The 12,169-nt window shown below is 42.0% G+C and overlaps 1 protein-coding gene across 2 annotated transcripts in view; it reads right to left on the bottom strand.

Annotated features, from left to right (window-relative positions):
- Nucleotides 1-6: 6 nt before the first annotated feature.
- Nucleotides 7-12,169, bottom strand: part of MYO1H (myosin IH) — a 49,188-nt gene continuing 37,025 nt past the window's right edge. Inside the window, exons 24-30 of one of the 2 annotated variants that reach the window (XM_031948778.1) lie at nucleotides 11,409-11,492; nucleotides 9,756-9,849; nucleotides 8,996-9,051; nucleotides 4,255-4,390; nucleotides 3,419-3,489; nucleotides 2,114-2,211; nucleotides 7-1,005 (exon numbers count right to left, since the gene is read on the bottom strand). In XM_031948778.1, the coding sequence (XP_031804638.1) occupies nucleotides 879-1,005; nucleotides 2,114-2,211; nucleotides 3,419-3,489; nucleotides 4,255-4,390; nucleotides 8,996-9,051; nucleotides 9,756-9,849; nucleotides 11,409-11,492 (666 nt within the window). In that variant the 3' untranslated portion in view covers nucleotides 7-878. Of the gene's footprint in view, nucleotides 1,006-1,649; nucleotides 2,212-3,418; nucleotides 3,490-4,254; nucleotides 4,391-8,995; nucleotides 9,052-9,755; nucleotides 9,850-11,408; nucleotides 11,493-12,169 lie in introns of those variants that run through there. The other variant, XM_031948777.1, reaches the window with a different exon arrangement.

The following is a 12,169-nucleotide window of genomic DNA, read 5'->3' as shown; positions in this document are numbered from 1 at the left end:
CTTTTCAGGCCCCAGACTTACTTGAGGGAAGGGGAAAGCCAAGTGCGCAGTAGGTACCGCGAAAACATTCAAGAGGCTTTGTTTGGAAAGACTAGCTAGAGTGGAGGGGGTCTAATCTAGTGGAAGGTGACTGTGCCCCATTGAAATAGGAGGCACAGAGCTGAATGTTCGGCTCCTCAAGAATATCCTCAGCCTTGAATGGCATGAATTCGGAACTCTTGTCAAACGGGAGCCCTCGTGTTTCTTTTCCCCTGATGGTCCAACATGGCCCATATCAGGATTTCATCGGGACTGACACCTATGGGAGAAAGGAGTCTCGGTTAAAAGAGGGAAATGGTCGTATCACTTCCCCCTGCCCCAGTGGAGAAGACGGTTAGCCAAGCCACACTATCGTCCCTCATTTATTTCACCATTTTTCACAACCCGTTGGAAGTATATTTACATTTTGCCGATGAAGAGGGGTCAGGGGTCACACGTGTTGAATAATTATCAAACCCAAGACCAGAAGACAGGGTTCTAGTCTTGGACCAGGGCTCTTTCTGTTACCCTCTGCTTCCCGTATCATGGATGTGGCTGGCTCCTGCTCGTCATTAAGTAACCACAGTGAGCACTTCCTGTGAACGTTCCTAGAACGTCCCGCCGAGGTGTGTGTGAAGGCCCGCTGCCATCGCCAGCCTCCTTTCCTCCCTCCCCCAGACACCGAGCTTTTCAAACCAGTCATTCTTATATTCTCCCCCACCCTTTGGTAGTAGGTGGGGCAGGCACCCGATTGGACCAGTGAAGAACCTGATCTTTCGGGCTCTCAGCAGGTTCAGACCAACAGCCGGAGAGTCCCAAACAGCTGGATCTTACTGGTTTGCCTCCGTTGTACCTGATAGTCAGCCTCCCCAGACGTTATCACTCACCACTATTAATTGTCCATCTTTGTCTTTATAGATCTGCTCTTCCTGCCCAGTGTTGAAAATTATGGTGCCTTCTTTTCCCAGACTGATGTAAAATTGTAAACTACAAATAAAGGCATATATTACAGACCCACCACCCACTGTTTCCACCCCTTACCCCCCCCAAAAAATTAAAATTAACAAAGTGTACACAATCAAAATCCATGACACTTTGCTTAAAATTCATCCTTGTTGTAATAATAAACTTGTTAGAATCCAAAGGCAGTTTTACTTGCACAAAACTTTTTTTTTTAAAAGCACACGTGTATTTTTTAAAATACAAAAGAATTTTGTATTCAAAATTGAATTATCAGAGATAATTATCAAAGACAATTCAACAAGAATTCCTCAGTTATATGAACGTAGGGATAAGTTGTCCGAGAACATTTTCAATGGGATTCATCAAAGAGTATATTTGGTCTCTGATGCTTTAATGTGGCGGCTGGACCATAAGGACAGCTGTTAACTGTCCATGAGCCTCCTCGGTCAGATGTGAAAGGAAGATGGAAAGCTAGCAGCTGAAGAAGTGCCCAGATTTTCTTGACCCTCTATGCTGTGTGTGTTGGATTGAAAAAAATAAGGCAAAAAGAACCAGGAACCTCAAAGATTAAAACCAGGATTGTAAAGGGGGGTTGTAAAAGAGGTAGGGGAGGAGGACTATCTTTTTGAAATCTTGACCTTAACCCAAGAATATTTTTTGCTCTATGGCAACTTTTTCCTGTAGGGTATCAAGTGAAATTTAAATGAAGCATTAGAGGGAGCAAAAACCCAAGATAAGATGAAGTTATCTCCTACTTAAAGCCAAGCTGATGAATAAAAAAAAAAAAAAAATCGATCAAAGAATCCAAGCTTTCCATGTAATGGAAACTAGCTTTATTTAGGATTTAGGAGGTGAGCTCAGGACTGATGGAAATAATGCCCTGAGTTTGTTCTCAGGAGGTTCTAATGAGGAGCCACCTTTTTGTATTCCCCCACTCCCAAGCCACCAAAACCTGCAGTAGCAGGTGAGAGGTGGTTCATCTCCACCTAGATGGCCCGGTGAACCTTCCAGAGCAGCCCCAAAGAGCTGCCCATCAGGGTCTCCCTGGGACACCCCAACAGTGGCCCTGGAAGTCAGCCGCCTGATGAGGTCTTCAGAGGGAAGGGTCCGTGGACAGAGCAACTCGGCCTACCTTCCTTGAACAATCCGCACTAGGCCCTCTTTCTTCGCCACCATGGAGAGCTTCGTCACTGTTTCAAAGATACGTTCACACAGTAAAATTATATCACCCTAAAAAGAACGAGGGGAACATCCCAAAATTATTGGCGAAAGAGCCTGCAGAGCATTTGGTCAGAATGCTGAAGCCTCAGGGTTGGGAGAGACCTGAAAAGCACCATTCCCCTTTCCCCCCAATCATGCTCAAGAAATAATCCTAATAATGATAATGATCGCTTTAAGTTTGCAAAGTGTTTTACAAATAATCACATTGGGTCCTCTCGACAGGGAAGTAGGTGCTCATTTTATAAATGGGGAAACCAAAGGAGAAATTAAGAGACTTGCCCAGAATCACATAGAATCACAGATTAAGGATCTGAGGTCACATTTGAACTTGGGTTTTCCTGGATCCAGATCAGAGACCATGCCCCATTCTCTCTTCTCCCTGTGAAAATCTCCATGATAGGTCCGTGTTTGTGCCAAACAGGTAACAGACCACAAAGAGATCATAAAAAGTATCAAAATTTTTTTGATATTAAATTTTTCTGAGATTTCTAATTTTATGTTTTCCCCTCAATTTATTTGATTCTAAGCTTCTCTTTAGACTGTAAGTTCCTTGAGTTCAGACACCGTCTTTCTTCAGTGGACCCCCTCAGTGCTTGGGCAACGTGGTGGAGCAGTGGATGGGGATCAGGAATCAGGAAAACCTGAGTTCAAATCCAACCTCAGACACTTATTAGCGGGGCAAGTCACTTAACCCTGATTGTCTCAGTTCCTCATCTTTAAAATGAGCTGGACAAGGAAATGGCAAACTAATATCTTTGCCAAGAAATATCTTTCCCAAACTCACAAGTGTCAGACACAACTGAACAAGAATAAAGTTCCCAGTGCTTAGCAAGGTGTCTGGCACATAGTAGGTGCTTAATAAATCGAATTTTAGTAAGAAACAAGAAAATTATTTTCAGCAATGATAGGAACGTTTTCTGATTTATGGAATTTAAAAATTATTTCATTATCAGCCGTATTTTCATAAAGCCTTCTTCCTTCCTCCCTCTTCGAGTGAAACCTCTCGATCTGGATTGTGTTAGAGTGGGAAGTGTTTGAAAGTGTATTTGGATAAGAAATTAATTGAATTTCCCTTCCATCCTCCATCCTTATTTCCTGAGGATTTATTTACCCATCAGAATTACAGAAAACCAGTCCTATGACAAAAAAAAAAAAAAAAAAAAAAAAAAAAAGTTATCTATCCACGGCTTAGTAGAAATTAGGCATAGGTTCATACCTTCTGTTTGTTATCCTCTGGGAAGACGTGGATGACAAAGAGTCCATCATTCAGATTGCTGGTGGAAATACCTTTAGATAAACCCCAGAATGAAAATCCCCTCACCGCCAGCTCCCCAAGGCCTGCATTCTTTTCACAACATCATCAGGAATGGCAGCAGCTAGAGAGCTTGAGATGGAACTACATCCAAAGGTAACGTCACGGCTTCTACTGGACTCCAAACATGTTTCTAGATCGGGGATTATTAGTTTTTTTGTATCACAGAGCAGTCTGGTAAATCCTGTGGACCCTTTCTCAGAGTATTCTTTAATTATGGCTTAGCTCATAGAAGGCACTTGATGAATGCTCGTTTAGTGAATAAATGCATAAAACAAAATAGTATTAGATTTTAAAGAATAAATTTAAAGGGTTTATATGAAAATCAATATATTAGATGATTAATTTTCCATCAAAACTATATGATTTTTTTATCAATATATTTTTTAAAATTCCCAAATCCCAGCTTAAGGACCCTGGTTCTAGTAAGAAACCAAGCAGGAGTGTTTTTGCTAGTGATTGAACCCAGCCAAAACCAAATCAAGTCAGTAAGCATTGATTAAGCACCAACCGTAGTAGGCTAGGCTGTGTTCCAATAAATGTTTTATTTTTGTAGAATGGCATCTTTCTGGGTTACAGCATCTTTCTACGTCATTCACACGTCCTCCTGTCCTAAAAGCTCTGGGAACAGCACCGGCCCACTGAGCCAGGCAGCAGGCCTGTCCTGATCAATCGCCAGTCCAGGATGATGGACTGATTTTCTCTTGAAGGTTGTCCTCCCCAGCCCAGCCCAGGTTTACCTTTTAGTGATTCATAGTCTATTCTCTGCTTAATTTTAGCAAGTTCCACCACGTACAGCGCTTTCTCTGTAAGGATTAGTTGCCGTTGTCGAGCTTTGAATCCGTTCCTGTCGTATTTCACCACGGGCGTGCCATACTGAGGAGAGGGGAGGGAGGCAGAAAATTAGGGCTTTGAGATGCTCTGTAACAGGAGGGGTTGGGGGAGACGAGAGAGCCAAGGCCTAAGAGATGGCGCAACTGCCCAGGATCACAAGGGAGCGGGCGGCAAAGCTAGGAACGGACCCCAAGTCCCTCCACTCCCAGATAACTGACCGGCAACTCTGATGAAAGAATCACCTAATGGGAGAAGTCATATGAGGGCCTGCTTGCTTATACCTGGTACTTATGGGATTTGGTTTGAAAGGAAATTTTAAGGAAAGAAAAATATATCCCCAACTCCAAGAATTCTCCATTAAATAATCAAGATTTTTTGAACCTTCAACTTGGTCATGGACCTTAGTGCCCCCTGTAAAGTCCTGGGAAAATCTTTCTCAAAGATGCATAACTTGAAAACTTGCCAATAAAATAAGGCACTAAGATGATGACTTCTAGGATCAAATACGTGGTATTTCTTTGGCATTTAAAGCCTTTCACAACAATAATCTAGTTCTACCTTGCTTTTCCCTGTCAGTAAACAAGAATTTAATTTCTAAAATTTAATTTTAAATTTTAAAATATTAAATTTTTATAAATTTAAAATTAAAAGTGTATTATTGAAGTTTTTATTTTCAAAACACATGCAAGGATAATTTTTTCAACACTGACCCTAGAAAAACCTTGTGTTTCAAATTTCCGCACACCCTCCCCTAGGATCAAATATATGGTTTTTCTTTGGTATTTAAAGCCCTTCCTAACAATAATCTAGTTCTAACTTACTTTTCCCTGTCAGTCAATAATCATTTAATTTTTTTTAAAATTTTATTATTGAAGTTTTTTATTTTCAAAACATACAAGGATAATTTTTTCTACACTGACCCTTGAAAAACCTTGTGTTCCAATTTCCCCCTCCCCTTCAATGCTTGTTGAAATATCCATATCTAGACCTACATAGGTATAAGCATTTATTAAGCACCTCTTATATACCAGGAATACACAGAAAAGTTTTTAAAAATACAAAAAAACGTCAAAAGACCTCAAGGAACTCATAGTCCAAGGGAGAAGACTACAAATATCTAGACAAACAGGATAATATATATGGATAAATCAGAGATAATCTCTTTTTTTTTTACCCCCTACCCTCTCCCCCAGATGGCAGGATGACCAGTAGATGTTAAGTACATTAAAATATAAATTAGATACACAATAAGTATACATGACCAAAACGTTATTTTGCTGTACAAAAAGAATCAGACTCTGAAATATTGTACAATTAGCTTGTGAAGGAAATCAAAAATGCAGGTGGGCATAAATAGAGGGATTGGGAATTCAATGTAATGGTTTTTAGTCATCTCCCAGAGTTCTTTCTCTGGGCGTAGCTGGTTCAGTTCATTACTGCTCCATTGGAAATGATTTGGTTGATCTCCTTGCTGAGGATGGCCTGATCCATCAGAACTGGTCATCATATAGTATTGTTGTTGAAGTATATAATGATCTCCTGGTCCTGCTCATTTCATTCAGCATCAGTTCGTGTAAGTCTCTCCAGGCCTTTCTGAAATCATCCTGTTGGTCATTTCTTACAGAACAGTAATATTCCATAATATTCATATACCACAATTTATTCAGCCATTCTCCAACTGATGGACATCCATTCAGTTTCCAGTTTCTAGCCACTACAAAAAGGGCTGCCACAAACATTCGTGCACATACTGGTCCCTTTCCCTTCTTTATAATCTCTTTAGGATATAATCCCAGTAGTAACAATGCTGGATCAAAGGGTATGCACAGTTTGATAACTTTTTGAGCATAGTTCCAAACTACTCTCCAGAATGGTTGGATTCGTTCACAACTCCACCAACAATGCATCAATGTCCCAGTTTTCCCACATCCCCTCCAACAATCATCATTATTTTTTCCTGTCATCTTAGCCAATCTGACAGGTGTGTAGTGGTATCTTAGAGTTGTCTTAATTTGCATTTCTCTGATTAATAATGACTTGGAGCATCTTTTCATATGACTAGAAATAGTTTCAATTTCTTCATCTGAGAATTGTCTGTTCATATCCTTTGACCATTTTTCAATTGGAGAATGGCTTGATTTTTTATAAATTAGAGTTAATTCTCTATATATTTTGGAAATGAGGCCTTTATCAGAACCTTTGACTGTAAAAATATTTTCCCAGTTTATTGCTTCCCTTCTAATCTTGTCTGCATTAGTTTTGTTTGTACAAAAACTTTTCAGTTTGGTATAATCGAAATTTTCTATTTTGTGATCAGTAATGATCTCTAGTTCTTCTTTGGTCATAAAGACCTTCCCCTTCCACAGGTCTGAGAGGTAAACTATCCTGTGTTCCTCTAATTTATTAATAATTTCATTCTTTATGCCTAGGTCATGAACCCATTTTGACCTTATCTTGGTGTATGGTGTTAAGTGTGGATCAATGCCTAGTTTCTGCCATATTAGTTTCCAATTTTCCCAGCAATTTTTATCAAACAGTAAGTTCTTATCCCAAAAGCTGGGATCTTTGGGTTTGTCAAAGACTAGGTTGCTATATTTGTTGACTGTTTTATCCCTTGAACCTAACCTATTCCACTGATCAACTAATCTATTCCTTAGCCAATACCAAATGGTTTTGGTAACTGCTGCTCTATAATATAATTTTAGATCTGGTACAGCTAAGCCACCTTCATTTGATTTTTTTTCATTAATTCCCTTGAAATTCTTGACCTTTTGTTTTTCCATATGAATTTTGTTGTTATTTTTTCTAGGTCATTAAAATAGTTTTTTGGGAGTCTGATTGGTATAGCACTAAATAAATAGATTAGTTTAGGTAATATTGTCATCTTTATTATATTTGCTCGCCCTATCCAAGAGCATTTAATATTTTTCCAATTGGTTAGATCAGACTTAATTTGTGTGAAAAGTGGTCTGTAATTTTGCTCATAAAGTTTAATCAGAGATAATCTCAGCAAGAAGGACTAGGAAATGCTTTTTGAAGAAGGTGGGAGTTTGAGTTGAAGGAGACCAGGGAAGCAAGAAGATGGGAGATGAGAAGAAGATAGTTCCAGGCATGGGGATGCCTGGGAAGGGGAAATGGGAGTGTTGGGTATGAGGAGCAGCGAGGAGCCATTGTCACTAAAGGACAAAGTAAGGCTTCATAAGCATTAAAGTGACTAGAAAGAGGAGAGGGGATTAGGAAGGAATAGGAGGAAGCCTTTGGAGTTGATTAAGGGGATGGTGACGGGGTCAGACTCAGGCTTTCAGAAAATCAATATGGCAGCTGAGACTGGAATGGAGACAAGCCCGAGTGAGGGAGAGCAGTCCAGCAGCTACTGCAACTTCCATCAGTCCCTTTCATGACTTCTGAGGGCCAGAAAACTGGTCTTCTCGCTGTTCTTTGCACATGCCTTGCATTTCTCTGCTCTGCCTTTGCAGTAACTCTTCCCATTCCTGGAATGCCATCTCTCCTGGCCTTCCTTCGTCTCAGAATTCCAAACATCCTTCAGAGCTCAGCCCAATATATGTCTTCCACAGCTTCTCTTGTCTAATTTTATCACGTTGCTTATCTTCTCAATGGATGAGAGGAGAAAATTTAGAACTCAAAATGGTTTTGAATTTTGAATAAATGTGAAAAAAATTTTAAATGCAACGGGGAAATATTTAATGAAATCAACAAGAATATATGTATACTTGTTGATTTCCTCAATCAAAAAAAATATATATACATTTAAAGATAAACTAAAAGAAAAAAAGAGCTTAACCAAGGCATGAAACCTCTTCTGAGCCCTTCAGTTGCAAGTGAAATAGCACCCCCTCCAATTACCCTGATTTAGTACTTTAAAATGAATGTACAGTCTCCCTCAATGGAATGTAAACTCCTTGAGGGGAGAAATTTTTGGTTTTTCTTTTGTATTTCCATGAGGAAAGGGAAAGGGACAAGCATTTATTAAGCCTCTACTATGTGTTAAATGTTTTACATTTGATAATTTTTGGCATTCAGTAGGTGCTTCATAAATAGCTTATTTATTATAAATTGCTCCTGGAACCTGGAGATGAAGGGTCTCATCCTCAAAAAGCTCAATGTCAGAAATGAACGGGGTTTTATCATTTGAAGGGATTACTAAAAATGACTTTGTACATTAACCTCAGGGTCAGAAACGGATGTGGTTTTATTTGTCCATTAGTCTCAATGTCAAAAATGGATGTGGTTTTTTTCATTTGAAATTATTCTAAAGATGAGTTTGAACATGAGCCTTCTTTCCTCCCCAAGCATGAGCCAACCTGGATTATCCCTGGGCCTTTCCACCCGCCCTGCTTCTGAGCCCTCATCCGTGCTCCATGAGGGTGAGGGCTGACTTCCTTTTCCATCCTCATCCTCAGCGCGTAGTAAGTGCTTTTTAGTTTGATATCCAACTAATTGCTAGGTGGGGGAAACATAAACTGGCTTACAAATATCCGTTTATTCCTCTAAGGGGAAGTCATGATGGTCGTGGGGACTTCTATCAGGGCAAAGTCAGTAGGATGGTCTCTGGTCTCTGTAGGAGAGGGGTTTTTCCACCCCAAACCCAGAAGAAACATTTCAAAGCAGGTTCTTCTCTTTCCTCACCTGGATTTTCTCACTGCCGAGGAGCTGCAGGACTTTGGGATTAATGTCAGCCTCATCTAGGGAGAAAACCAAAGCATTGGATGAAATATCACTGATTGGCCCCTTTTCTGCCATCGACAATCAGAAATTCCCTCTCTGTAAATAAAAAGCTATAATAAAAAAAAAAGAAGAAGAAAGAAATTCCCTCTCATGAGCATGCAGGTTAATTTCCTTAATTGTTATATTTTTCTTTGCTCTCATATCTACAAATGGAAGATGTGAACTGTCAGTTAATGGGGGCCGGAGGTAGGACAATATTAACTAGAAAGATTCAACTGAGTTAAAATAGACTTCTTTAAGTCTTTAAGATAAAAAAATTGGTTTCTTCTTTTCTTTTCTTTTCTTTTTTTTTTTGCTGAGGCAATTGGGGTTAAGTGACTTGCCCAGGGTCACACAGCCAGGAAGTGTTACGTGTCTGAGGCCAGATTGGAACTCAGGTCCTCCTGACTTTGGGGCTGGGGCTCTATCCAGCTGCCCCAATCTTTGGATTCTTAAATAAAATATTATTTTAAATAATTAAATAAATGGAAGAAAACTTTGAATTCTTGGGGACTGTTGCCAAGTTCTCCCCTAACCCCTGAAAAGTCTTTCACAGAGTGAGTCACCTGGTACCCCAAAATCTCAGGGGAGAGAAGTAGCCATGAAATGCCCCCGGCACCCCAATGCTGGGCCTCAGGCTGTCTCGAAACCAGGAGCTCCAGGCCTTGGGCCAGTCACTCACCGATCCGGCTGTCAGCAAAGGGCTGGTCTAAACTCTCCGGGTAGCCAGCCTTCTTCCCTTGGAACAGGTCACTTGCAACCACCTTCTGCTGCATCTGGCGAGAGACAACTGAGATGGTTTTGTCCCAGGGCCTTAGAGCGGGTGGGATCGCTTAAGGGGACAAGTGCCAGTCGTTCCTGGGTGACTTTAGGCAGGCCATTTTCTCTGTGCTGTGCCTCAGTCCCCTCATCAATATAATGGGTATGATAGTAGGACACACCTCCCAGAGTATCCCGTGAGGATCAATGGAATGGTATTGGTTAAGCGCTTTGGAAACCTTAAACTGTTATATAGGATGACAAAGTAATGGGCTCAATCAATCGGTATTTCCTCTGCCAACTATATGCCAGACAAGCACTGAGCTGAGTGCTGAGAATACCAAAAGAGTCAGTCCCTTCCCTCTCGAAGCTTCAAGTCCAGCGGAGGAGACGGCGTCCAGACAGACGTGTGCAGAGCAAGTAACGGCAAGGATGGAGAAGAAATAAGGGAAAAAGGGGAGGCCCTGGAGCTAAGAGGGGCTGGAGAAGGCTTCCTTGCAAAGGTGGGACTGAAGAGGAAGCCGGGAGCTCAGAAGCCAGAGTGGAGGAGGGAGAGTGTTCCAAGCGTGGGGGACAGCCAGAGAGAACGGCCAGAGAAGAGAGAGACAGAGACAGAGACAGAAAGAGAGACAGAGAGAGAGAGAGAGAAAAGGAGAGAGAAAAAGAGAGAATGGCCAGAGAAGAGAGAGATAAAGACAGGGAAGAGACAGAGAGATACCAAGAGGGAGACAGAGAAGAGATGGAAAGACAGACAGACAGAAAGACAGAGGGAGAGAAAGGGGAGAGAAGAAAGAAGAAGAAGGAAGAAGAGGAAGGAGGAAGAAGGAAGAGGAAGAAGAAAAAAGGTGTAGGAAAGAGGAGAGAAAGAAGAGTAGGGAAGGAAGGGAGAAGTGAAATAGAAAGAGGAAGGAGAAAAAGGAGGAGAGGAAGAAGGAAAAGAAGGAATAGAAGGAGAAGGAGGAGGAAAAAGAAGAGGAGGAGGAAGAGGAAGAAGAAGAGTAAATCTAAGTTACAGATTAGTGATGAAGATGTAATTTTTTCCCTGTCCAAATTCATGAACCCCCTGAAATTTACCCATGGAGCCCAGACTAGGAAGCTCTGTCCGGGGCCCAAACAGCTTAGAGACCTACTCCCCCACACAAAGAGCTATTGGAAAATATGGGAAACCTGCATATATATATATATATATTTTTTTTTTAATTTTTGCTGAGGCAATTGGGGTTAAGTGACTTGCCAAGGGTCACACAGCTAGGGTGTGCTAATTGTCTGAGGGCAAATTTGAACTCATATCCTCCTGACTTCAGGGCTATGCTCTACCCTCTGTGCCATCTAGCTTCCCTTACCTGCATATATCTTTACAAAATCCTTTACAAAGGAGTTAATGGAAGAGAGCTGGGTCCTGACGCCTCCTCCTCCTTCCTGCCCCCCCCAAGGTGTGTTTTTTGTAGCCCCTTAAAATTCTGGCCCTCCAAATATAAAACCTCAGGGAGGATCCTCTCGTTAACCAGAAAACCGGCAGGTGCACACCTGTCCCTAGGTGGCCCAGGAGGGAGGGGCAAAAGGAAGGGCTGCGCACCTGAGCCTTCCTCCGAGCCGTGACCCCGCGACAATACCGGCGCACCAGGTTCCTCGTGCAGAGTTTCTTCAGCATTTCAGAAGTCTATGGGAAAGAACAGACACCCCCCATGTGCAGGGAGTCACAAGGGCTCCCACAGGATGGGCTTCAGTCAGACCCACGGCCCTGTGTCTTCCCACTCCAAAGCACTAAGCAATCCCCCTCTCAGGGGCTGCTGGGCAGTGCAGTGGACAGAGCACTAGGCCCGGAGTCCGGAAGATTTGAGTTCAGATTTCACCTCGGGGCTATTTTGAGGATCTGGTGAGATGATATTTGTAGAATATTAAGCACAGTCAGTCCCCGGCAACTAGTAGGGGCTTAATCAATGCTTGTTTCTCTCTTTCTCAAAATTACGTCCCATGCTCTCAAACCCGACGCCAGTCCTTCCCCGATCACTTCTATTCCACAAAACCCTTTCCTCCTCACCACTCACAAAGCCTCTGGCTCTCCTCCGACCCACTCATTCTATTTGTGAGTGTGGGACACTCTGAAGCATCATTGATCCTCCCAGAGAAAGGGGCATCACCCCTACTCATTACCTAAGGACCCCACCCCACCCTCCCGGCCTGGAGCTCCCCGGGAGCAGAGCGCCTGTTCTACTGACAATTTGGATCCCCCTGAGCAGGCAGCACAGCCGTCCCCACACAGCAGGGGTTTCATAATGAACAAGGTGCTCCCTACGCCGAGATGTTCTCCTTTTACAGTGAAAGGGCAAAGCTATT

The sequence above is a fragment of the Sarcophilus harrisii genome, chromosome 1, assembly GCF_902635505.1.
Source record: "Sarcophilus harrisii chromosome 1, mSarHar1.11, whole genome shotgun sequence".
Taxonomy (NCBI): domain Eukaryota; kingdom Metazoa; phylum Chordata; class Mammalia; order Dasyuromorphia; family Dasyuridae; genus Sarcophilus; species Sarcophilus harrisii.
The sequence above is the reverse complement of the archived record's forward strand: the minus strand, read 5'-3'. Positions and strand labels throughout refer to the sequence as shown.